Raw genomic sequence first — 27373 nt, 5'->3', positions numbered from 1 at the left:
CGATCCTGCTTGATAGCCCGTATACTCTCTCTCTCAAACTCATGCATACACGCACATTTTGAGTTTACCACACACACACACACACACACATACACACAAATCCCTTTTTTTCCCAGGTTACCGCCACACTAAATAATCAGCCGGACAGTTGTTAATGAGTTCACAGCAGCTTGGCCAACATGGATTAATGCATTCATTGTTTTGCCCTTTTGATCATTGTTGTGCCCACAAACAGTCAATCACACGCACACACACACACACACAGTATCAACATGGAGTGTCTGTTGCTCCAGCAGCTCCACTGCTCCTGCGTCAAGACATGCTCTCCATCTGTGTCCAGTGCCGGGATTAGACGCTCATTATCCTCTTAGCTCTAAATGGCCCCACGTTCCTGCACTTCGCTGTCCACCTCAGCTGCTGTCTAAGACGCAGAAACCGTAGCGTGACAACGAAAGCGAGATTCGTGCGTAAAAAAAATGACGGTGCCCACCGTTCAGTTGCGTTAGTCGTTGCGCATTACGCGCGGATCGTCGGGACAACCCCTCGCCGTCGTGTGTCAGCGCCGGGGGAGCCGTGTCTGTCTGTCCGTGCGTTAACGTGTCCAACCCACTGATCTTTTGCAGACCGTAATCTCATCAGTGTCACGCCGTAGCTGCCCTTTCCTCTCGGGCACTTCTTGCCCGCCCCGAAGTTGCTGTTTGCGGTCAAATATTTGGATGAAAGACCGGCTTTTCTAACAGTGATAACTTTTTGTTTTTGAACAGCAAAGGAATCAGTTCCATTGACAGTTCCAGGCGCGTTTGAATGTGTTGTAAAATGAACATTTGACCGTTGTTAAACTTTCGATCTGAAGAAGACATGGAGTCTACATGTAAAGAAAGGAATCTTCTTTACTTACTTCTCTTCGCAATATGCACAGCCAGCGTTTGCCTTTGTGCTAGGAGATCCAATGTTCGGAGAGCTGGTAAGTTCAACTAAAGCCAGATAATAGAATGTAGAATAATATTAATTATAATCAATGAACATTTGAAATCTATGTTGAAACTTGTGTGTGTGTATCTTTATGTGTTAATGAAATATTTTTCTTGTTTTTAAAACTTCCCATTTGAATTATTAGGTGAAACATCAAATTGCAACAACACTTCACAATAAAACTGATATTATTTGTGACTTTTACCAACTTCTTAAGTGTTACTTTATAACAATTAAGGCTAATTGTCAACATAAAAGTTATTTTTCTATAACAAAACACATCGTGCATCATGTTACTTTGTCCATTTCCACCTCAATGATGAGCATCACTACACTGCATCTTAGCCATAGTAAGCAAACAGCATTTATTCATGTAAGCTGTAGTTGAAACACTTGAACTTATGACTTAAAGGACAAGGAAATGATTAATTCTTTGTGACATTTAAAAAGAGCTTTTATTTCCATATTTATTTCCTGCGTATTGTTAAAGAATTTTAAGAAAATTAAAGCCAATAGTCCTCCCATCCTCAAACTTTCCAACATGTTCCTTTTGGCAGAAAACCTCTGTTGATTCTGTCATTTCCACAGAGTCTTTTCTTCCTCTACCCCTCTGCATCCTTCCCTGTCTCTATATCTCTTTGTTATCTTCTGAACACTTCTTTGTCTCCCCAGTTTCTTTCCCTCCTCTCTTTCTTTACTCTCCGTTTTCTCTTGCTGTCACTCTCGCTCTCTGACTGTCTGATAGAATTCTCCCTCCCTCACTCTTTTTGGACCTACAGGCCATTCACAAGCAGACTATTACGTCTGTCTGTCAGCACAGAAAACTCACTGCAGTCGAGACTGCCACACCGAGCACGGCTTCAGTTCTGTCTCCATGACTGCCAGTGACATTTGTGTGTTTTTTATTTTTTATTGTTTGTTTGGAGGTATTTCTGCCTCATTCTGAGGGAGGAGGGGAATGTAAACAGGGTTTGACATCTCAATGAAACATCAGATAACAAAACTGGTTTAAATGGAAGATGGTCCTACTTTTTTCATTTTACACTTATAATAATGTCCTGTATATCTTATCTAGAAGTTTCTAACGAATGACAAAATGCCTTTTACATTATCTTCTCCCATCGCCTCACACTCAATACACACAACTTTATTAGGTGAAAGCGTTGGAATGAAGAGGCAATGAAAATGTAACAACAGATTATCCTTTCAGATGCAGTGTTTGTGTGTTATTCCCAAAGCCGTGCTGGAGAGCAGCACAACAGCACGCGTCTTTGTGCTGATTCAATTTCGGATGACTCAGACCTGGAAAGAGCAGCACTTCTCGATGGCGGAGATTTAGAATCAGACTGATAGAATACGTGGCCTGTTCACAAACAACCAGATATTTGAATTTGAGACTGGATTATTGTTGAGATCAAGTGAGAACAAGGGTTTGTATAAATGTGGCAGAAGCAATGAAATCTCAACAGAAACCAGTATAATGAAAAAAACAAAAGACTTTATATTTACACAGCCAATAAGTAATGACGAATTAAAGTATGACAAAGATTGTTAGATGTATTGCGGAATTGTTAGAAGTGTTTATTCTATAGTTTGTCTATAAGGGAGCACGCTGACAAGTTTAAGTGGAAATGCAAAATGTCCCTATCAGTACATATCTCAAAGTTATTTGCATGATTAATTAAAATACAAATTAAAATGTCACATACAGATATTGGTATTAGTCTCCAATATCAGTATTAGTTGAGTTATTATTTGAACAGTGCTTCCACCTTAGATTTAAAGAGTATAATTGGTAGTTTTAAAATGATATCCACCACATTACCTTATCTGTCATAAAGACGCCACATGTTTTGTCCATTTTGAAAAGGCCTATGTGTAGGATGTGACATATGAGATGTTCCTGCTGCCTGATGCTTTATCAATAGTGTGCTTTTTCACGGCATTATGGGCTTTTTGGTCCCACTGAACAGTGATCTTTAGTGTACAGTGACATGATAAGCAACTCAAGTTGACAAATGTCAGGACCTCAAAGCCTGAGTGCGAGGAGACCTGACCTCATCTGTCTCAAGGGAGCTGTAAATGTGGAGCTTCTGGTTCTTTGTGGTTTCCCAAGTAGAAGCTGCGGTCATATTGGCAGTTGTTGATGTATTGATGAGTCTTTGTTCTGACCCTCACCTATGTTCACACAGGGTGGTGAATATCACTAGATTCAGTCTCCTGGTCTGTGTGAGTTGTAGCACCGACCAGAATTGAGCAACTAATCTTTCCTTCAATATGAATCGAGTTTACACTGGTACGTTCTGCCTCGGGACACTAGTCCGACATGACAAAAGCTGTCCCCTTCTCCTGGTCGACAGCCTTTATCTGTTATCAAACCAACTGTCAATCATATATATCAAAGCAGTAAATCTTTTAATAGGGTTACAAAATCAGGTTGTGACCGAAAAAAATCCAGTTTTTCCCCTCAGGACCATAGTTGTGAATATCGCTGCTGAGACCATTTGGTGCTAGCAACCCATGTGGTCTATGTACTTGGCGGCTTGCTGTCTCTCGACACTGCTCATACGTGCCAAAGTGAAAGAACACCAAAGAGACATTAGAGGTGGGGGAAGAGGAAACACAACGCATCACCATGCTGACACTTCATATTGATGTGACAAGCACTCTAAATTTAGATATCCACAACTGTTACATATGTAGACGTCCAAACTTCCTGCTGAAGCTGAAATAACCTCGATACATGTGCTACCATCTTACACTTTCGACACAATTGTGATCGTGGAGTAGAGCCTCGGTATCGAGGTCCAGTCAATACAACCGTCAGTCAGTCTTAGCTTTCAATTGTGATATTTCACCCGGTTTTTATAGCATCACATAGATATTTAAAATCAAACATACTGAGAAAATGAACACTTGAACGTACATCAGTGAGTTCAAAGAGTCTTTCTGAATGACATCTTACCAACTGGTTTGTAAGGTTGTGTTATTCTACCTTCACAATTCATATGTTGTCCAGTTCTTCCAAAATAACAAATTCTATATCTTATTTTTATTTCAAAAAAGTGTCCGAATGACCAACTACAGGCTAGTGCCAATCAAACGAAGCCGTTAGCTCAAGAACAGCTTCATTAGCCACAGCAAGAGGCCCCCAGAGGAGGCACCAGGATCGATACCCAATCTCTTACCGACCTCACATAATCCACCAGGTCCAGGGGTTTATGTTAAGCTTATCAGGTTTCATATTGATTACAGATAACAATTTAACTCCAGGCTTTTGACTATTAAAATTTGTACCCACACATATCTTGCACTACTGTAAGCTGCTGTATGTTGAAGTCCATAGAATATGATTTGAAGAAGCCCCCCTCTCCTTCTAGCCGCAATAATTCTGTGAGTTCTCACCCGTACGCTCGCTGGGCCACTCCCCTGGGGAGACATGGATGATCAGGGAATTCAGCTGACATATTGAATTATCTGCTCCGATGGAAGAACAGGGAGAAGGGCACGAGACAGGAGGAGGGATGTCAACAGGAGAGGAGTGAGGAGGACAGCACAGGTGCGAGGCTGGCTTATTGAATCCGGGAGTCACAAGAAATAAAGAGGAGAGGGAAAAAAAAAAAAAGTGGAAAAGAGTAGTGCAGGAGCTACATGACATTTCAGATCTCTGAGTTCTGCTCTTCTATATGTAGTTGTGTGTGATCTCCATGTCAGTGTAAACCAGTGATGTCCTTTTGTCACTTAGAGAAAGAACTCATCACCAATATTTGGCTTTTGAACTAAACTTACTGCAAATCTCTGATTAATATAACTATTAACATCAAATTAAATTGCAGATAACCTACATATATTTAAGGTCGTAAGAAAATCTACTCTTAAATCTCATATTAAGTAATTATATAAATAAGTGTAATTTAAAATACACAATCGTTTTGAAGAGCTTTTTAATGGTCTGAATGTAGCAATCATCCACATGTGTACCTATTATGACATAAAGTGTATGTCTATGAGGCTCTGAGGGCTCTTGTGGGCTCATGCTTCTCCATTAAAGCCTGGTAATGCATATTTCAGGGGCACCGATGATGTCATTTCTCTTTCTTGCTTCCATAAGAGCCTCCTGAAGGATTTTCAGACCTGGGCTCAGCGCTGGAATACAATCTCCTCAAGTGCCACAGAATCAGCCCGGTTTTGATCACTCGCACCATGAAAATAATGACATCTGAAGTCAGAGTTAGTTGATATTATGAACCAGTGCATGAGGCTAAAGGTTATGTCATCTCAAGTGGTTTCTTGTTTGCCCCTTTAGAGAGACTCCGGTGAAATACAGTGTAGGTTTATGTTCAAAATATGATTGGTTATTTTTGCTAGATTCTTCAAAAGGTTTACCTTTATTAAACCTACATTAACACTTTTTTGGACACTGGATAAAAGCTGGAAACACAAAATCAACATAGCGTCAATGGCGAGCATGTTAGTTAAACAGCTGTGGATAAACGATAGCATTCAACAAAGGTGGCACATGCCAATTACATAAATTACCCACTGTCTATTACATTTAGTAATATACATAAAATCCATGTGATTAGTTTGAGCATATTTGTGGTAGTACCCGTGTTCATCAAATATAAATCTATAAATACATTCTTAAAATACGAGTTGTCAATAATTAGGCATAGAAACATTTGGTACTTCCATGCAACAGCAGTCTCCTCACAGACTGTGGAGTCTTTATCAAGCGATGAGAGGAGAGGTGACCAGCACGATGGAGGGTTTGGTGTTAAAGCAAAACCAAAAGAATCTGTTTGGCAACATCTCAGCTTTAACCAGAATTCCAAAAGGGAAAGATGATCAAATTAATCCACAAATATATGTCAGGTGAAGTGACATCAGGAAGTAACACTTCTATCTCTCTCTATATGGAGTATATCTCTATACTGTAGCTTCCCTTCATTTAACCTATGTCATGTTTCTGGCCACCTGGTGAATGAGAAACCGATATTTGCCCTAATTTTAGCTCCGTTTTGGTCTCCTCCACCAGGAAATACCTGACGGGCTTAGCAGCTAAATCCTTCGCTCCATGCAGAGCTTATTTTGTAGAAAAGAGCTGACTGCTGTCATTTTGCCTGTTTCAATATAAACTAAAGCCAATACATCAAATTAAAAAGTTTAAAAACGCTGCCTGATCACTATGACACTTGCATGTTTCCTATTGTACATCGCTTGTTCCTTCCTTGATCTCCTGACAAATTCTTTCTGTTTGTATGAACCAGATCGTCTGAGTCCTCCATTGGACATCCAGCTGGAGACAATCAACTGCACAGCCTTCAGTGTACGATGGAAGATGCCCCGGCGACACGTGAGCACCATCACTGGATACAAGGTATTATCCCAAGTTGGGATTTTACATGAATTAATGATTCAGTGAAAATTATGAGCATCTGAGACTGAGCAATCATCACTCACCACCTATAACCTTTAATATGACATTAATGCCAGTGAAAAAAATGGTCTATGGTGGAGGTTTAACCCACAATTTAATTCCAACATAGGTATATATATTATATAGCCATTTCCATGTTTCTTGAAATCGAGAGAATTTTTTTTCCCCGGAAAAATTCAAAGAAATCGCTTCAAAACTTATAAAAAAAGATAAGTAGCCGGCTAAAAGGCATGTCACTCCATGTTGCTTTTAAGACCTCTCCTTCATAGAAAGGAGGCTAAACGGGTAAACCATCAAATTTTCTGAAGGAATGTTCATTTCCCTCTGCGAGCCACCGGTGTAGGTGGTGCCCATATTTGTTCTGCTTTTAAAGTGCTCTTCAAAGTCAAAGTCCAGGAAGTAGACCTTGAGGGCTAGATTGGCATTTTGAAATTTCTGGTGTTTTGATGTAACCTTTTCATGGCCAAATCTGGCCTTTTTTTTCAGAGGCAACCTAGTCTGGAAACATGTGGACTCAAACCCTTGTTGTGTTTCACCCTTAGCGAGCTGCACTTACCTACGAATACTAATGTTCCAAGACAGTATTTTATTTGATTACATTTTTTTATTTGACAGTTGGCTGTGGTAGTTTTTACATTTCATTGTGCGATAAGTGGAGTGGAATTAACTTTCTTCTTTTTCCATTCTGACACATTTGATTTATTTATACCCAGAGATGTAACCCAAAATTACAACCCAGTTCCTTCCTTCCTTCCTTCCTTCCTTCCTTCCTTCCTTCCTTCCTTCCTTCCCTCCATCCTTCCCTCCAGTGTTGTTTTGAGTCAACCATTAACAAAGTGTGGATCAAGTGTGGGTTTTATGTGTGTGTGTGTGTGAGTGTGTGTGTGATGCTTTTGACCATATGTCTACACTAAGAGGATTAGTCAGCTACCTAGCTTCCCCACGACTCACAGATAAACGTGCGTTCATTTAGCCCGTCACTCTGGAAGTTCATTAAAAAATATGTTTCCTCACAGTATTTCCTCCTGATGACGCCGTGTTTAGACAGTGACTGAAGGAAAGGAGAAGGTTCCTTGAGCCAACGAAACAGATTCAACAGTTATGGATACATATCAAAGCCAACACTGCCAAAAAAGCGGCAATGATTTTACTGGAACAAAAAGAATCTGATAAGTGTTTGTATGTGTGGATATGTTTTTAGGTCTTCTACAATGAGATAAGGAACGGAAATCCATCGGATTCAGCATCTTTGATGGAGGTGCCTCTCAGCTTGGACATGCTGACCACTGTGAGTGAATATAGAGGCTTTTAACTGTGCTTTTCTCTGGATGACACGTCCACATGAATAGTGAACCTGCTTTGAAATTTAAGAAAACTCTAATGTGCCTCTAACATCCAGTTTGGACAGTGAGGGAAATTTCAGCTGTTATAGTCAAGAAAATCCTTTGCAGTGCTGATTTATCAGAACCTCAGAAGCAATATTTCCTTGAAAAAAACAAACGTAAAATAACAAATATGTAGTAGATGAGTTAGGCCATATTCTTAATGTTTCTTATTGGCAACAAATCCAATGAAAAGACCAAAACCAACAATGATGTTATAAAAAGATTTGTGTGTGTATCTAAAGCCTGATTCGTTATATTCGTTATATCCTCCATAGATCTCTGTTGTCCAAAAAGTATTGAATCATATTGCTTTGGTTGACATGTTGCCTTTTTATGACAAAAATAATCACCGCAATTCATTTTAAGTTCATCCCACATTCAGCACATGCACTATCCTTACGTCTTTTAGTTACATGTTTCTAATTACTTCTATACAAGGTAATGGGTGATTGATTTTGTTAATGGAATTTGTTAAGCATCCAGCTATTATGTTAATATAACATAATAGCTGGATGCTTAACTTTTAATATTTGATGAATATTTATATTATATTTTGTTTACAATATCCTTAATATCTCAGTTTCAATCAAAACTCACTGACCACATCTGACCTGAGATGTAAGTTATGACCACATCTGTGCTGTGGTGCTAAAACATTGATGGACACCTCTGCTCTTCTTTTCTCAAAGGGCCAATTTGATGGACAGGCCAGTTTTGTAAGTATCATTTAAACATTTTCAGTGAAGTTGACCCTGTCACTGTTTTCATATATCACAGTAAACATTTTCTAGATAGATTTGACATACCTTCCACTTCCAGTATGTTTATTTTATCATATTTCTTTTTCTTCCTATCTTCCTTGATTTGTTCTTGCTTGTTTTTCCTTGTCTATCTGAATCTCTTCTCCGATTCCTCCATATTAATGGACTTCTAGGACGTGGACATCGGTAACCTGAAGGTGAACACTAAGTACAGAGTCAGTGTTGGAGCGTACGGCTGGGCCGGGGAGGGCAGACCCAGCATGCCCAGAGACATCAGCACCGCCTCACATGGTAAGAATATGTGAGTAGTAGGAATCCATTATACAAATGATGCTATTATTACTACCACAGTTTCATTAATAACCTGTCAATGAATATAATTGATCTCAACCCCGTTAGAAATGTGCATGCGCCCGTCTCCCCCTACTCAGCCTGTTGTCATGGCTGTATCTGACACGGAGCTGGCGTTGTCATGGCAGCAAGGAGAGAGTGAAGGAAGCGCACCTGTCCTTCACTTCCTGGTGGCTTATATCAGGTCAGTTAAAAATTATTAATCAACCTTCAGAAAAACAAATTAATGAAGCCTCATCAAACTCATCGGCACCGTGTTTATGTCGGTGCACAGACACACACACACACACACTCACAGGGACATATATTTGATCATACACTATCCACAACATACAAAAGTTAAAACCATTTAAAACCTGAAGTGGTCACGTCATGGAGTAAAACGCCTGGAGTGAGAAGCCGTGTTCCATTGATCGGTTTGCGAGGAAAAGTAAAAAAGCTGATTGGTTTTGTCTGCTTCCTGTTCATCCTTTTAATTGATAAGCTTTCTGAAAGAGGGCAATTTGAGAGCTTCTCCCCTCAACACTGGTCTAATGATAAACATGATCACAACTCAGATCACTTGATGGGTCCATTATCAACAGCAAGGGCCAGGCCCCAAATTATAGTCAAGATTTCAAGACTTCTAAAGTAAATGTTAAGAAATTACAAAAATGATGCACAAGACTTTAGATGTAATGGTACGGCCATTGAAATAATGGTATCTCAAAGCAATACTTTGAGATTCATTTTCTCGCTGAGCGTTCGATAAGAAGATCAATACCACTCCCAGGCCTGTGAGGTAAATGTGCAGCTGGAACCAGCAGCGGGCGGAAGCAGCTCCCCTGGTTCAGACTGAAGGCAACAGAATCCACCCACCAGCACCTCTGAAGCTCAGTGATTAAACTCCAGCTCTCATTAGTTGAAGCTCTACGCAGAGTGAAATATAAAAATAGGACGGGATGATATGGCTCACAATAATGTTAAGATATCATCTTATCAATACATATTGGACTTTTGTTATATTCCTAATGCTGAAAGATTTCCTGCACTAATTATAAATATTGTTCTATTTTCCAGCCCTTTATGTAAAAACAATAAGTTGTGGTTTTAAACTAGAATTAACATGCGAATCTGTGAGCTTTAGAGATGCTGGTAGGCCTGAAAACCAGGTTAACAGAGCTGAGTGACTCCCTGGTTGTTAAACAGGTGTGAAATTGATTTCGATCTTTTAATTTTCCAAAGTGCTGAACTGTTTGTTCAGTTGCAGAATATGAGTCAGGCTTTTTAACCATTAACAGCATAATAATGGTTTGAATTTAATAGGAACTGTGGAATTCAACAGGAGACACATATATTCTATATACAGTGCTTCACCCTGCTTTACAAAAGACTAAAATCCGTCAACAAACATTTAATGTGACAAAAAACGTCATCTGTATGTCATGTGAACCAACAGTCTTGGGTAGTCACCAATCTAGAGTGGATTCTTTTGAAAGATAGTCGATTGGAGCGAGTTGCGATTTCTATTATGAGGTGCACTGCTTGACATTAAAACATTCTTTGTTTTGGATTGTCCTGCTGAAGATGAACATCTGCAATTTATTTCATTCTCTCTTTCATTGACCAGTTTCCTACATCCCCGGGCATCCTTGGGTAGGTGGGCCAGTCAATCACAACATGTTGCTGTAATAAATTATAAATTGTGATGGATATGTTGCACTTCCCTGACTCTCACGGGGCCTGTTATATTTGTTGTTTTCTGCATCTTATTTTTAAGACATATTTTTAACTTACTATCACCTGTTGGACGTCGAGTTTGTAACACACCATCCGAACAGGTCAAACCAGATTTATTTGTGGAAATGCTTGTCAGATGTTAGGGTTAATGCTAAAATTTTTATGTAATAACTTTAAATGATGCACATTGCCATTCATAAACTAAATAATTAATATATACAGACAGGAATATAGATATGATAGCTAATGGATTTTTAATTTCTGAACACAATACGGAGGAGTGCTTTATTGACACAACATAATCAAACAGTATGAAGCATCACACTAAGAGACTTAAACTAAACTTTTGTTCTGCTTCTATCTGAGTTTATTTATATATATTTAGATAGCTGCACATGTAGCCTATACCTAAACAGACTCTCTGCAACCTCCCATTGTTACATTTCTGCAATACAGAATCCACAGCTCTCTTTTACAGAGAATTCCGTGAGGTCCTTGCTGGTCTGTTCAGTGTCACCGTGTGTATTTTGACACGAGGGTCAGTTGGGACATAAGACAGAAAGAATGCCAGCCTCTGTCTGGTCATGTCCAGCCTCAAACACATCAACACTTCACACACACAATCCTCCAATGTCTCAACAAGTCCTCAGGCTGCGACGTCGAGGAAGTTGAGTTCAGAAATAATTGGCCTGGAGTCATCTAATGATTTGATAAAATTGGTAGATTGAATTTTAAAATGCTGCCACAGTTTTGTCTTTTTTAAGAACAAAAAATATGTAATAATAAGATAATAATAATAATAAAAGCATTAAAAACAAAGTACTATTGCCTTCATGGTGTAAAGTTAACACCCTGTGACTGAGGAAGGAGAGAGAGGCAGAGGCAGAGGGACACTGTCACTTACTACGGCAGAGCAGACAGGAATAAGTGTCTGTTTTTGCTTGTGGGGGCATTTTCCACACAAAAGAGCCATCTCATCGGCAGATCTTTCTCCTCTCACATCAAAAGAGGTCCTGCTGAAGAGAGACATTGAGCGGTGACGAAGACGACTCTATTCAGCGGATAGCTGTGGCTGCAGGCGGCCGGATTCAGCACACAAACACAGCAGCTGGAGATGATATCCCCCAAAAATATAAGATCAGGAGTTCATAATTTCTAGTTTTTGCTTTACTTATTTAGCAAAATGCTTTCAGGCTTAAAGGGCCCCAAAAATAGTAACACAGAGAAAACTAAAACTTATCAGTTAATTGCTTGTTTTGTTTTGTTTGAAGTTATCAGTATTTTTATGTGAATTATTCAGAGCTACAACTTTGAGTAATTGTTTCCTCTGCAATCAGTTCCCTGCACATGTTCAGTTCCATGGAACAGCGGGAGGAACAAAACATCCATCCTTAACAAAAACATCTCATCATCCTCAATACAATTATTTTGAAGCTGTTTCTTTCTTGTGATTTTGGCGGAACGAATCAACTAAAAACCACCAATGTAGAAAACATAAAATTTAAAACATAGCAACTCTTAGATTCTGTAGGTTTTTACAATTTTAAGTTGAGACCTTTTTAGACCTCACAAAGACGGTATGGAATGACATTTAAGTCAATTACAACAGATATGAAGGAATATGGAAGACAAATTATATTATTACCCTTAAAATGCCACGTTATCTATCAAACTACAAACAGTGAGAGTAGGTATACCACTGGTTAGGTGGTTATCAGTTCCATTTTCGCTGACACAAAACAACAACAAAACAAACAAAGCATTTCCCCTAAAAAGAAAACTTATTTCAAAACCTCGACGGACACAGCATTGAATGAACTTGAAGTTATTTACATGTATAATGATCCATTTTATTTTGTTTTTGTATTTTGATGCATGCCCTTTTCTCCTCAGGCCAGAAATGGACACGGAGTGGACATATATTCGTGAGCCCATTGAGACTAACTCGATGGTTCTGAAGGGGTTAATACCGGAGACGGAGTACCAGTTTGTTGTCAGGGCCGTCAACGTGCATGGACTTAGCCCACCCAGCAGCATCAACAGCCCCGTGCGCACTCTAGGTAAGAAAATGCTTTGTTTTGTGATGAGAGCTTCGTCTCAGGCCCCTCGTTAGTCTGGTTTCCATCACATCTGAAAAACAAAGTTTACTTTCAGCAATACACCCACTCAGATCTAAACAGAGCAGCATTACAAAAATATCCAGAAGGAAATCACAATAAAACATTTACCCTGTTCAACCACAATGTATAAACCCGAGTGTTACTGTGGAGACAGCCACTTCCTTTTTCCCCCAACATGAAGAAGAGAAGTTTTAAACTGTGTCAAAGTTTCTATCGAACTTTCTCTCAGTCAGAGCGGCGGCAGCAGCCGTAACGAAGAAACACAGACACAAACTACCGACAGTTATTTTATCTTTTTGTTTGCCTCTTTGTTTGCATCCTATTATTTCCCTTTAATTTTGAACTTTTGAACTTGTATTTCACCTTGTAACTGTGTTTTGAAAGGTGCTATTAAAATAGAGTTTATATTTATTATTATATTACTAATATACTTTTTTCTATCAACATATTTTGTACCTACCTAAATGAAAACATGAGGCTGATTATTTTCAGTTTGGAACTGAAGCATATTTTTGCTATTATAAAGGTGTCATGACAGAGCAAAGCAAGGGAACTTTATCTTAATAGCACCATTCAAACGTGGCAATTAGAGTGTTTTACAGAGGAATAGAAATGTCTGTGCAAGGTTCACAAAACCTCTTCAAATCATAGTGTGAAGATCATGTTGACATCCAAGTAAAACATGAATGAGCATGAATAAGATAAACACTACAGAGTTCTAACTCATACAAACTGTGCACAGTTGGACAGTTGGTCTCTCAGTGTTCGCTTGAATGTAGGACAGCGGCTGTTAGTGTGGCAGTGGGTTTTCTGGCTGTTGCTCTGGATTGACGGAGATACAGAGCAACAGAGTCATTTACTTTATTATTTTGATGTAGTCAGCTGCTGGTGGTGTGTGGGGGAGGGGGACGGTCAGGACTGATTGATATTAAAACACACACACACACACAGGTGTATTACACAGACACAAAAACATGCAGTATTAGCGATGTCATAATGGATTGAGGGCCATGATATTCAATCAGCGTGCATACAGATTTGTGTGTGTGTGTGTGTGTGTACTCATTTCCATCATCGCTTTGGGACCTTTTCCTGCATAAACATTGACATGTCAGGACCAGTAGACCTCATGGGGAACGAAGCCTGGACCTAATGAGGCAAAACATCATTGGTGTGTGTGTGTATGATTGTTTTGCATATCAGGCTTTAGCAGTGTGACAATATATGATTATTTTAAGTTAACCGTCATTTTACAGAAACACATTCAGGCCACACTGCTTCAGACGCTACGTTACCTCAGAGAGAGACAGAAGCTCAGCTAGAAAGTCGGACAGGGGGAGAGGTAATATGAAAGAAGCTGAGAATAATCATTGAAAGTTTCATGAAACAAGATAAATCGAGCGAGTCAGAGAGACCCAGGGAGACAGACGGACAGAAACCAAGAGATAGAGGAGCGTGGTTTCTCAGCAGGGGATAAAAGCGGGTTACGTTCGAGTCTCATCAGACAGGATTAAGGACAGGATGCCAGACCCCTTCTCTGCCCATCCACACCCCTGATGAATGCACGCACACACACGCACACACACGCACAGACACACTTACACACACACACAATCACACACACTACTTGCATGCAGGCACACAATGCACCGCTTCTTGAGTGAACAGCGGGGGTGGGTGTTGAATGACTGACTGACATACTTTTCTTGTTGTTGCTCTCTGTGAGAGCATGTGCGTGTGTGCATGTGTGCGTGTGTGCATGTGTGCGTGTGTGTGTGTGTGTGTGTGTGTGTGTGTGTGTGTGTGTGTGTGTGTGTGTGTTTCTTCTAAGAAACAGTGTGGTATGGATTGAGGGGGATTGTTACACAACAGTAGATTAGTTTGTGGGGGGATTCTTTTCTTCTTCTTTTTGGGTGACCCCCGCCTCCCTGTATGCTAGCACTTAGTACTCAGGATTTAATGTTATTAGGCAGCACAAATTAGCACTTTAAATCGTGGCATCAATTTAATATTAAAGGTCAAATTTCCACAAGATATTTGATAAAAGAAATGTGTATAGGTAGATATCACTTTACATCATTGCATGATACTGTAGAATTAAGATAGATAAGGAGGTGGAGTGGTGAGGAGACAGAAGGGAGGGGATGCTGTTATGTAAGATAAGATTATGCGTCCTGAGGATAAGGTGAATGGGCAGAGAGGTGTTACATTGAACATGTACATTGTTTTGTGTCGAATTCTTAAACATCTTAGACTTAGAGAAAATATATCATTACATCAATGAGAAATATACAACAATGTGTACTATACATATTATATGACATTGTTCAAAAACTACTAAATGTATAACAACACAATGAGGTAAGGAGGACTCTGGGTTTAGTGAAAGCAGCTGAATTAAAATGTAGCCTATTATATTTTTACTACATTAATCCTTATGATTAGTGTGGACACTGTGAAAAATACACTAATAACTAATAGAGCCTAACTGATATATTTGTTGGCCAATAATTGTGGCAGATATGAGCCTTGCACAGACATATCTGTATAGGCTCATGTTTGCCAAAGACATAACAAGTCTTAAACTTAAATCTTAAATTTAAACATAACACATTTTTACAGAGTTAACAATGCAGAAAAGATGTGTGTTCCTGTTTACATTTGACATAAAAAAAATATTCTCTTTTATTCAAAATAATATATAATAATGTTTACATTTAAACTGTAAAATATCAAGTTTATGTTGAAAACATGAGTTTTAGCAGTTGGTTTCAGTCGTATTCACTGTCTGGCTTTGTCTTTGTACACAATGAGCTTCCTATGGCGGAGGTCTGTACAGAGGAGACACCTTTCAGTATGTGGTGCAGCAGCCTGGGTTCAGGCGAACAGGAAGACTCCCAGGTAGACTCACAGGCCTTCATCACAGCAGACATGTTGACTATTGTCACCGTAGCACAGGCCCAGGAGTTCCTGGTAACTGCTGTAGTCAAGAGTCCCACTCATTATCTACACTGGCATGTCAAAATGTCTCCTGTGAAAAAGACCTATTGAGGAACTGTGTTATTATTGTCTAATGTATCATCATCATCATCATCATCATAAAGTATGGTCACATTTGCCCCTCCATCATCATTCGTTATAAGAAAACATTTACCCAAGAGTCCGCCATTGTTCTTCAACACCTACTTCAGTGACTCAGTCATTATTGCTTGTTGTCTAGGTCCCATACAACGTCGCCATTATTCAACTGGGACCGAAATATCATTGTGATACATGGATGGTGATAATTGCAAATGGAGGAAAAAGTCCAAACCTGGATACTGATGGTCTCGTAGTATTTGCGTGAAATCAAAGATGTGTCTTACCATTGAGGATCAGTGTTTGCCCGCCAGTTGCCACTTAAACAGATAATCCGGTAAAAAACGGAAAAGAAATTGAAAATTAGGACATATTTGATGAGCTGGATACAAGTGCTCGGCTTTGACAGAGCAACCACAATGTCTTTAATTCAATTCAATGTAACTTTCTTTGTACAGCGCCAAATCACAACATCCAGGCACTTTACATCGTGAGGTTAACAGTTTATGACAGCTGTTAATGTTGTGATAGTCTTGAGCTCTGCAGAAGATACTTACCTGGTCTATGGTCCTAAAAACTGAATTCACTGGTTTATCCATGCTGCAAAAACAATATGAACTAAATTTGGACTTTACAGTACGTTTGCACCGTCACTCCCTCAGCTTCTTGTTTTCTAATGGTGTCATTCTCTGACCTGCATTAACTGTTTTTAACTCATGACTTGTATATGAACATCCAGCCATTTCAACGTCACCACTCGTGTCCTTTCACTGTTTGTAATAATAGCCATGTAATAACCACCACTGTCATTCTTAACAGGTGCGTCAGACGTTGGCAGTGGTGATTATGGCCGGTACATCACAGATCCCGGGAACAAAGATGACGATGGCTTTGACGTAGATGACTCTGATTACGACATCTTTATCGAGGAGGTGGGTCTTTACGGGTGGGATGGTAATAATTGAAATTTCAAGTTTATTTTGGCTCTCAAAGAAGTCATAGTAGCTGCTGACCACAGACACTGACACACATAATACAAAAAATACTCCTATTTATCTTATTCTTTCATTTCTTTACTCCCCTTAGTTAAAGCCATTCCCAGATATGGATGCAGACAACAGGAAATCCCAGCTCCGCTCACGCTCTGGTACGCCATCTGGTCGAAACGTTGTTTACCGCATGAACACCATCGCTCCTCCCAACGTTACCGCCCCACCAGTTTCCACCACCGCCGCGCCAGTTTTCCCAGACTTCACAGATCTGATCTTCTACACCACCTCAGAGCCCAGTACCATCCTCGACACCACAACCACTGCCCCACTGACCACCACCAGGTAAGATGTACCCCACAAGTCTCTGGCTTTCCCTTTGTAAGCTTTACTTTGCTGGTGACGTACAGTTAATGGTAATGGGCATCAGTAACTGGAGAAGGTGATGCCTTTCATAAGCAAAGTTTGCAGATAGAGACAAACAGGTTTATCAAGAAGTTCTTTTTTATCTTAACAAATACACGTCTTGTTGGTTTTCCTCTGGCTCCTTGATTGCTAGATTGCTGACTCTTCCGGCTTTCTACAAAAGGCCATCCACATTTTCTTTTTCATGCTCTTTCACTTAATTATATGATGAGGATGATGATTTTCTGCAGTGAAATATCACATCAATTTGAGCTGTCAGTCTGCCTGACTGTGATGTACATCATGTCATTAACAGGGGCAAATAGAAGCTTGCCTAATTTGCCATCGCTCATTTGGGTGAATATGTAGCTTTTTGCCATGTTTTTCTTTCCTGAGGTAGAAAAGGTACGTGTATAAATACAATGAACGTGTTATTAACTTAACCACTGAGATTGAACACAAAGGCACTACTGAGGATACTTTTTTGAGTGGATATTTTCCCCATTAAAAAAAAACCTTCCATCCACATCAAGTTCCTTTTACAAAATGTCCCTTTCCAGACGGAAGAGCATTACTACAAATGCTCAAACAAGCATGCTGGGCCAGTAGGTGGCGATAATGTCTACATTAACGGTCCAAGTAATATCCGCTGCGGCAGACGCCAGGAAACGCCGGTAGTGTAGTGCAGCAATGTTAAATTTAGCTGCAAATTTTGATATAGATGCTAGCAGTGGTAACCAAACGTAGAGCAACCGGTATATAGCCGCCATCTTTGTAGTTTTTGGCACATTTTCAACAGTGGGCATGTTTGAAGTAAGCTGTGACGTCACTGTTTCCCATTAACCCGAATTTTGAAAATCTGCTCTTTGCAAGGAGTTTGTAACAATAAAAAATAAAATGCCATCTGCGTGTTGATGAGAGGCCCAAATGCATTCTCCTTATCTTCTTGTTTGAATCCACCTTAGCATCACGTTGCCGACCACCACCACCATACCGACCATGTCCCCTTGGAAGGGTGACGTGCCCCGTGTGTACGACCTGACCTGCGATGACACCGTGTGCCCCCCCGACAGCTTCTGTCTCAGTGATTATGACAGTGGAGGTTCTCGCTGCCACTGTAACCTCGGACGAAGAGGAGACGCTTGCTCTGAGGGTGAGGGAATTGTGGTTGAGTTGAAAAAAAATGTTGCACCTATTTCCATCAGCTCATAAATATATTATGATTGTATCTTTTGTTCTTCTTCTTCAGTGGTGTCAGTGAACTTTCCCAGGTTCCATGGCTACTCTCACATCACCTTTGAACCCTTAAAAAACTCTTACCAGACCTTTCAGATCACTTTGGAGTTCAAGGTAAGATAGTGTGCTGCTTTTACACAATTATGTTCAACTTGACAGTGGTGAAACATGTATTTGAAACAGCGTGTGTGTGGTGCAGACAGACTCCGAGGATGGCTTGCTGCTGTACTGCGGAGAGAACGAACAGGGCAGAGGAGACTTTACCTCTTTGGCCTTGGTACGAGGCAAACTTCACTACAGGTGAGGAGGAGAGTGACTCACATCTTGTAGCCAAGGAAAAGGAAAGAAACACTTCAGTGTAATGCTGTTACATAAATGGACTGCATTTAGATCACATCTTACCACTCGAAGGGCTTGATTGCCTTTGATTTTTGTGTGTACAGGTTTAACTGTGGCACCGGAGCAGCCCAGATAATCAGTGAGAGTCGTATTGTTGTTGGTCAGTGGCACACGGTCACTGTGTTCAGAGACGGCATGAGCGGCTGGCTCCGTATGGACAACGACACCCCAATATCTGGACGCTCACAGGTAACAATAACACATACAGAAAATATACTATCAAATGTTTCATGTTCGGTAAGTTGTCAGATATATAAACAGTAGGCTGTGGTAGATAATGCAAAGCGTGCATTGCATTAAATTATCTTATAAGTGAGCTAAACAATACTGGTATTTCTATACCTTTTGTATAAGTTTAAATATTGATTTAGAGATCATTACATTCTGATTACTAATGAACCAATATTGATGAGGTTCCCCTCTCCTGTTAGTGTTAATAACAACAAAGGATATGTTATCTATTACTCACAATTGGCTTTCCAGGGATCAGATCATCAGAAGTACTGAGGAGTGTGTTTACAGTACTAAAGGGTGCTGTGTGTTTCTCTTGCTGTTTCAGGGCCAGTACACAAAGATCACTTTCCGCTCCCCGCTGTATTTGGGGGGATCCCCGAGTGCTTATTGGCTGGTCAGGGCGACGGGGACCAATCGTGGCTTTGTCGGCTGCATTCAGAGTCTGAGCATCAACAACAAGGCCACAGACATCAGGCCGTGGCCTCTGGGTAGAGCTCTGAGTGGAGCTGATATAAGTGAGTGTTGTTTGTCTTTGGCTGCTGCCAGTGGCGTGGAGTTCTTATCCATATTACTCATAGTGCGCTGGTTCTCTTAGGCTTTTGTGTTCAGTTGGGTAGTTTAATAATTGTTTTAAAGGCTCTGTTATAATGATTTACAATTTGCACCAAGGGCATTTTGAGATAATCTGCCGATGCCTGCAGAAACCACATTTAGGAAACTTTATTTTGACTTTTTTTTCTTTGGTCCATGTCCCATGCCACTAACATGGCAGAGGCAGGGTATAATCCTACGCTACAGCTTTTGGCCTCATTTTGTGGGGATCTATCAAGTCGTCCATCTTTTCATACAGTCATTGGTATAGATATAGACAGATAAATGCTGAGTCTGCCCTAATCACCTCTCATCCCCTTCCTGCTCTGCACCAGGTGAGTGCAGCGACAGCGTGTGTGACCTGGTCAGCTGCACTAACGGCGGCGTCTGCTTCCCAAACCGCGCTGACGGCTACATCTGCCTGTGCCCACTCGGCTTCAGGGGAGCACTTTGTGAAGAGAGTGAGTCAACTCCGGTTTCCCTTTTTGTCAAACCTACACACAGAACAGACATTTGTCTTGTTTACAGATGGATTGTAGCGTCAAATGCAGTAAGTGAAGTCCCTGTGGTTGGATCTTACCCAGTGGCAGTCATAAACTGTCACACAGACCTTTTAAGGTAATTGCTGAACAGTTAAGTGCTATATAAAGAAAATTGGTTGAGATGAGGATTATTATTTCTTATATCGAGGCGCTGAAGGACTAATTAAATGTCAAACCAGCTTTTCGAAAATATAACCTTCCACTTTCTTTTCATCCTACTTCTTGATCCTACGTCTTTTCTTGCATTTTCTTCTTCTCTCATCAACTTCTCCTCCTCTTCACTCTTAATCTTTTTTATTACAATATGGCTCAAATCCTTTTTACCCTCCCGCCTGTTGTTTTCTTTTGTCCTCTTGTCAAACTCATCAGGTTTCTCACTGTCCTCGCCACTCTTCAATGAGACGGTGTTTTCGTACGTTGTCATCCCCTGGCCCCAATCCTCTCAGAGTTATCTGTCCTTCATGGAGTTCGAGATCACGTTCCGACCATCGATGCCGGACGGGATGCTGCTGTACAGTGATGACGCAGGCAGCGGAGACTTCCTGGCTATAAACATGGTGGACCGATACGTGGAGTTCCGATTTGACTGCGGCTCTGGAGGAGCAGTCATAAGGTGCTGGACAGATCTCCTACTTTTCTATTGTGCATTCTACATTCTTATTCCTTAACTAGATGTTTCAAACTGAATGTGATGACCTGTGCTACAGGAGTGAGGAGCAGATCAGTCTGGACACATGGCATGAGCTGAGGGTGTCTCGCACAGCGAAGAGTGGTATCCTTCAGGTGGACAGCCAGAGGCCAAGGGAAGGAATTGCTGAGGTATTTAGCCTCTATACCTGTTGCATAAAGCTGGTTTGTGTAATTTTTCACCACAAGAGGGCAGAAAATCTTAAAATAACCTCTGCAATGGAGGACTCACACACTAGTATTTGCAGATGGCTGTTTACTAACACTTATAGAAGAAGCAAAGCAATATGGGTGTACCACTGAAGTCACCTTGTGAATGTGTAATATTTAATTGTAGCCCTGGTTTGGTTTGGCTCTCTGACTCCAGAGATAAATATCAGGCTGATTCAACTTCAAAAACATCATTTCAGTTATTAAACATAATGAAGTAACCTCACAGAATAAAAAGCAGTTTTTACATCAAATTCAAATGACATATAAAGGTAAAAATCAACCTCTGTTACATGTGATTTGTTTTTTCCAGCATCTTATACAAGTTTAAAGTACCCAAGGAGTGTGAATTATATAAATGTATTATATTGGCAAACCCTCACCTGAATTGCACAAATATTCATTAATATAATGATTTATATGGCACAACTAGATTATTTATGAACAGTTGTGATAATTAATCTTTCTCTTCAGGGAGCTTTTACTCAGATCAACTGCAGCTCCCCTCTCTTTATTGGAGGAGTTCCAGAATATGATAAAACCAAGAGGACGGCAGGTGTAATCAAGCCCTTCTCTGGAATCATTCAGAAGGTAGTGTTATGTATAATCCATAAATATTTTATCTCTGACAAGAGTCTTTTGGAGTTTTTACACCATGTCTCACTTCATCTTAATCTTCCTCCCCAGCTGATACTCAATGATCGAACCATCCCAATAACAACTGCTACTGCTGGTGGTGTTAACGTAGCGAATTCTGCACACCCCTGTGTGGAAAGTCCCTGTGCCAACGGAGGAACCTGCAGACCGAAGTGGGATGGATACGAGTGTGACTGCCCCTTAGGCTACGATGGCAGGCACTGCCAGAAAGGTCAGTTGCACAAGGGAACACAATCATTCCTATATGAATTTTAAGCAGGTTATTTAATCAATTATGTTTTATAGACCAGCACATCCCAAAGGTTGATGGGACTTTATTCATTCACAGAGCATTTCACAGTTCATTGCATTGGGACTTGAGAACAGCAAAAATCTAATCAGGTTATTCATAACAGTGAGAGTTACCATGTGCTTTAATGAGTGGAATAAACTGTCTTTTTTAGAAACTATTTTACAGAAATTAATGTTTTTGTTTGTGCAGAATTAATGGCTTTAACAATGTGAGGAAATCTTTCCTCTTCTCGTGGATTAAATGACTTTTCTCTCCATTATCATGTAATTTCATGTGAAATACTCCATTGGACGTTGTAATCCCTTAAACCTATTTATGCCTTCTGTGTTTTTAATGCTTTCACTGAACAGAGTGTGGGAATTACTGTTTGAACAGTAAGTTTTCTTGGATGAATTTAATAAAAAGAATAAATAAACCACAGAATCATCTTAACTTTTGACATTATCTTTGAGAATATGTGTATTTCCCTCTGTATTCATTCATACTGTAGTTCGTGTTGTTGCTTAGCTGTAGCCAGTAGATGATAACATGACATGATGATGCTGCCACCTTGTGATGGTATGAAGTACATGCAGTGTTTTCTCTGCACAGCTGTGACTGAAGCCATTGAGATCCCACAGTTCATTGGGCGGAGTTACCTGACTTACGATAACAGAGATATCCTTAAAAGGTCAGTTTTACAACCTTTACTAAATAAAACTGACAAACCTGGTGTCTTTTACAGTAGATAGGTTCTAATTTGAAATCTTAAAACATAAACTTTCTATTACTACACACTAATGATGAGTAATGTTTCTTACAGCCGCAGTAAAGGTGTTCATGCTGTAATCTAACTTACCGGCTTGTATTAGTTCACATGTAAACTTTTCTTCTTTTCAGGGCCTCGGGATCCAGGACCAACCTTTTCATTCGTTTTAAGAGCACAGTCCAGGACGGCCTGTTGATGTGGCGAGGAGACAGTCCAATGAGACCCAACAGTGACTTCCTGTCTATGGGGCTTCAGGACGGTGCTCTAATCTTCAGGTATTTGTTAAATAACTACTCATAATTACTAGTACAGGAGAGTATTTGGGCTAAACATAAGAGAAAATATATAATATCCATTTTGAGAATAAAGTCCAATAAGGAAAGAAATATATTTTTTTAATTCTGTGAGGTCGGTAACGTCAAGGTTAAGAATAAAGGAATACGATTTATATTATTAATGTATTACAGCTATCATTTTAGATATTTCATCTTCATTCTAAAAATAGTATTTCATCCTTTTTCTTAACATTTGGACTTCATTCTCGAGATGCAAAAATTGAAAATCCTCCCCTGACTTACTTCAACGTGATATTTGACATTTTAACTGTATTCTTGAAATGAACAGTGAATAAAAAAGCTGGGGGAAAAGGGGCAGACACTGGTCCCACCAAAGTGGAGAGGGGAACAAAAGCACTCAAAGTCAGAGTGGATAAAACCAGTTAAAGAACCAGGATTCATCTAGGCAGCATCATTAACTCCAGTGTAACCAGCTAAACTCTTTGTATATGTTGTTCCAGTTATAACCTGGGCAGTGGTGCAGCTAACATCGTTGTCAACGGGACCTTTACCGATGGGAAGTGGCACCGAGTCAAAGCTGTGAGGTAAGCTCTAAAAAATGAAGGAAGAAATCCCATCAAATGTTTCTCTTTCGTTGTGATCATTAAAACTACATCCATTGTGTAGGTCTATCTATCCAATTGGGTCAAGGCATTTCTGGTCTCTGACCGTTGATAGCGCCCCTGGTAGCGCCAACTGGTCTGATGATACCACAGAACTCTGAAATATTATAATGTTATAGATTGATATGGACATTTAAACATTAAACACATATGGAGCAATATTAGCATCTTTTTTAGACGTAGCAATTAGAGAAGTGAAAAAAGCAACAAAAAAATCACAGACTTGAAGGATGTTCGAATTCTCTGCAGAGCTGAGGGAAACCGAGTTTAGTTCTAATTACTTGTGCTTTCCTCCCAATGATGAACCCCTTGCACCTCCCAGATAGTAATTTGATCAGTAATTTGATCTGCACTAATCCATAAAAGTATTGATTGGTGCGGCTTGAAGGAAAGGTTATTTGGTAATCTTCTGCAGAGGCATGTTAATAGTCTGTCCACATGGAAAAATTAATTCCTTTAATTACTTGGTGAAAGCAGAAAAGGTAATCACTGTAAAAAAAGACTTTGAACTGTTTCTCAGGTTTACAAATGGGTTTCATCTTCACCGTCACTTCTCTCCGCAGGGACGGCCAGTCAGGGAAACTGACAGTCGATGACTACGGAGCGAAGACGGGGAGGTCACCCGGCAAGATGAGACAACTCAACATCAACGGACCCTTATATGTTGGTGGGTGAAGCTCAAGATATTGTCGCACGATGTTTTCACCTGTGCTTCTGTGTGTTCTCTTCACTCTAATGTCTGTTGTCTCTGTGTTCTCCTTCTGAAGGTGGCATGAAGGAAATAGCTCTGCACACAAACAGACAGTACATGGGCGGCTTGGTGGGCTGCGTGTCCCACTTCACCCTCTCCACCGATTATCACTTAGCGCTGGTGGAGGACGCTGCCGACGGCAAGAACATCAACACCTGCTCTAACTAGAAAATAGCCCCGGCAGACGAAAAGTCCCTCTCCAGCGCAGCACGTCCATCAGCTGATTCGTCTTCTTCAAACTCTGCCAGCACCAAACAAGTGAAAACAATATACATTTTTTGGATAAACCCCCCCAAATAGACTTATAGTGGAAAAACAGCTATGCTACTTTGAGTCACAAGAGCCATTTAAGTGGCTGCTGTGTGCAAAGTTTCCAAACCGACGTTTCGCTTTAGCATTAACAACTTGATGAATTGCTCTAAAAACCAGTTTGGACACTTGACAGCAGCACAAAAATAACAACAACCAGAGGATATTACAAAGCACAAGTACTCTGTGAAAGGAGAGATATTTCTTAGCGTTGTGTGTAATGTGGGTCTTTGAAAAACCTTTTGAAGGACATTTTTCATGGGATGATTCCAATACTTACCTTCTTTTTTCTTTTCTTTTCACTGTAAATCCTTATTTGATTGCTGGAAGAACCAAGAGATTCGAGGGATCAAGAGTCATCACAAGTTTTCCATGAACCCGACCTAGAGCAGCGAGCAGAGATAAACTGCTTTGTAGAGGATTTTGGTTTTGGCCCTAGAGGATTTCTTTTGTTTTTGTTGTGCATTTGTGTTCTTGTTCGTGATGTATTATCAGTCTGTAGACGACCATTTTCTAAAGTCTTGATTGATGTCAGGTTTTTAAAGGTTGCTAGTTTTGGAGGAGGGGGTGTATCAGCTGCACAACAGTTGTTTCTTTTTACTTTCTTTTAGTTGACGTGCTGCTTTTTTTGGAACTCTCAGATGCTAGTCACATGAAAGTCTGGTGTTGACACGGTGAAGCAGCCAAAATCCTGGAGAACGTGTGCGTGACACAAGTCTGCTGCTGGTATTTGATAGAAAACCGCACTGAGCTTTGTATCTCTTGTTTTCACACCAGAGGAAACAGATCATTGCTCGTCTTTGAACATTTCAATGCCTCAGTGCAAGATTGTCTGTTTATTGCTATCCCATGCCTAAGTTTTACCCTTTAAAAGGGTCTGTCTGCACACGGCCCATCCGTACAGTGTATTTTATGAATATTTATAGTAAGAAAATTGCTAGTTTCACTTGTTTAAAGTTTGAATTCGTCATAAATTCTGTTATAAATCAACCATTTTTATATATTGATTTACTTAAAGTCATGTGAAGACAGACAAATGGCTTTTTATGGCCTGAAGCATTTTCAACAAATGTATACAAAATTTGAAAAGAGGTTAATTCAATGAAAAGCACCATGTGACAGGAGTGTGAATGAACACGATACGCACTGAGTGATCCACCACAGGGTGATTGGCTGTATCACATCTTGACTGTATGTATGTGATGAAACAGTAACTAGAATAGGAACACGTTGATGTTACGTCTGTGTTGTCAGCACATGTTTTCTGAAGCTCCATTTAAAGCTTTACGTTTCTAGGTTCATGATTGTTGCCAACTTTGTTACTTAGTGAAGCCAGATGATCCAGATTTGTGCAAAGAACTGACCTGGGAGCAGCTGAATCAGGACGAACAAACAGGAGCACTAAAAAAACATCAAGCCTTAAAATCCCCAGAAAAATTTTAATTAGCTATCAAGGTGCCACCATTTGTTATTTACAGCCACTTCCCATTGCAAGATGATGAAATACATGAAGCAAGTTAAATAATGTTGAACTGGTTTTGCAAAAATCAATCAATGCAAGCGAGGTTTACTTTTTTTAATGGTAACACGGTTACAGAAACCTGTCAACAACTCTGCATATAAACCAAACTAACCAAACAGACAATTAAATGCTTCTACATGAATAGTCGTCTTCTTTATTTTCAGGAGATGGGCTCAATTCAAATGGCTCAGTTTATAATACATTGTAAAAATATATGACACGTATAAGGTGAAGTCGGGAGAATTTGGCTTCATAAGCAAATAAGCAAATTCCATTGAGCTTTCTGCCCTTCTACTGTGGGCATATATGGTCGTTTGAGTCACTGACCTTTAATAACACTGACATTTTTCAAGGTCTTTAGTGAGCAATAAAATAACTTTATTCTCAGCAATATGCTTAAAAGTCAACAAGGGAATGATTTTGCTGCAGACCAACAATGACTATTTAAAATAGAAATCTGCATATCAAGTAGTGGAGTTGAGTGAAATTTAAAGCTTTGGTGCACAGACAAATCCTCCAGTTTCACCAGACGGGAACCGAAAAATGTGGATCTCACAACTCTGAGACCTTTTAAACCAAAGAAAGAAATGAATACAGAATTGGATGACAATTGTAAACATTACAATGGCGCAAGCAAAGCTGCGAGATTAGATGTAACATTTCAGAGCATTTGGTTGTTTTGTGACATCCTTGTGGCTGTAATGATTTTTATCTATTGTGCTTTGAACACAAGAGACACTCTGATGCACTACTGTGAGCTGCAGGTGTATCTGCAAAAAGAAGAACATGTGTATGAGGGGAAAATCTGTTCACCTACATTTTCACTTATAACAGCTTTTGCTCGTAATTACACAATAAAACATGGCGCCCTGTGTATTTTAGGAATCTATGGACTCCATCAGTGTAGATTTTGGGATCAGAAAGGACATTGTCCAGCTTATATTCAGCGCACCGCTCCGTCATATTAATCTAAGTATGTCACCGACTCTGAAGCCCAGTGGAATTTGATATTGAATT

The 27373-nt window shown here is 39.9% G+C and overlaps 1 protein-coding gene across 2 annotated transcripts; it reads left to right on the top strand.

Moving 5' to 3' along the window:
* Positions 1–382: 382 nt before the first annotated feature.
* LOC118114484 (pikachurin) lies at positions 383–26498 on the top strand. Of its 2 annotated transcripts, XM_035164919.2 has the most exons (25): positions 383–964; positions 6243–6352; positions 7614–7700; positions 8487–8513; positions 8732–8849; positions 8958–9093; positions 12522–12688; positions 16646–16758; positions 16913–17160; positions 18186–18373; positions 18470–18570; positions 18656–18756; positions 18900–19044; positions 19415–19604; positions 20016–20141; positions 20592–20835; positions 20930–21041; positions 21594–21710; positions 21807–21987; positions 22419–22442; positions 22660–22738; positions 22948–23091; positions 23613–23696; positions 24338–24441; positions 24542–26498. In XM_035164919.2, exons 1-25 carry the CDS (start codon positions 859–861, stop codon positions 24691–24693), a joined length of 3204 nt encoding a protein of 1067 aa, XP_035020810.2. In that variant the 5' UTR covers positions 383–858; the 3' UTR covers positions 24694–26498. The 2 variants fall into 2 exon arrangements, with proteins under 2 accessions (XP_035020810.2, XP_035020811.2); XM_035164920.2 differs by lacking the exon at positions 22419–22442.
* The last annotated feature ends 875 nt before the right edge of the window (positions 26499–27373 follow it).

This window comes from Hippoglossus stenolepis, chromosome 9 (genome assembly GCF_022539355.2).
Source record: "Hippoglossus stenolepis isolate QCI-W04-F060 chromosome 9, HSTE1.2, whole genome shotgun sequence".
Classification (NCBI taxonomy): domain Eukaryota; kingdom Metazoa; phylum Chordata; class Actinopteri; order Pleuronectiformes; family Pleuronectidae; genus Hippoglossus; species Hippoglossus stenolepis.
Note: the sequence above shows the minus strand (reverse complement) of the source record. Positions and strands in the feature narration are given on the sequence as shown.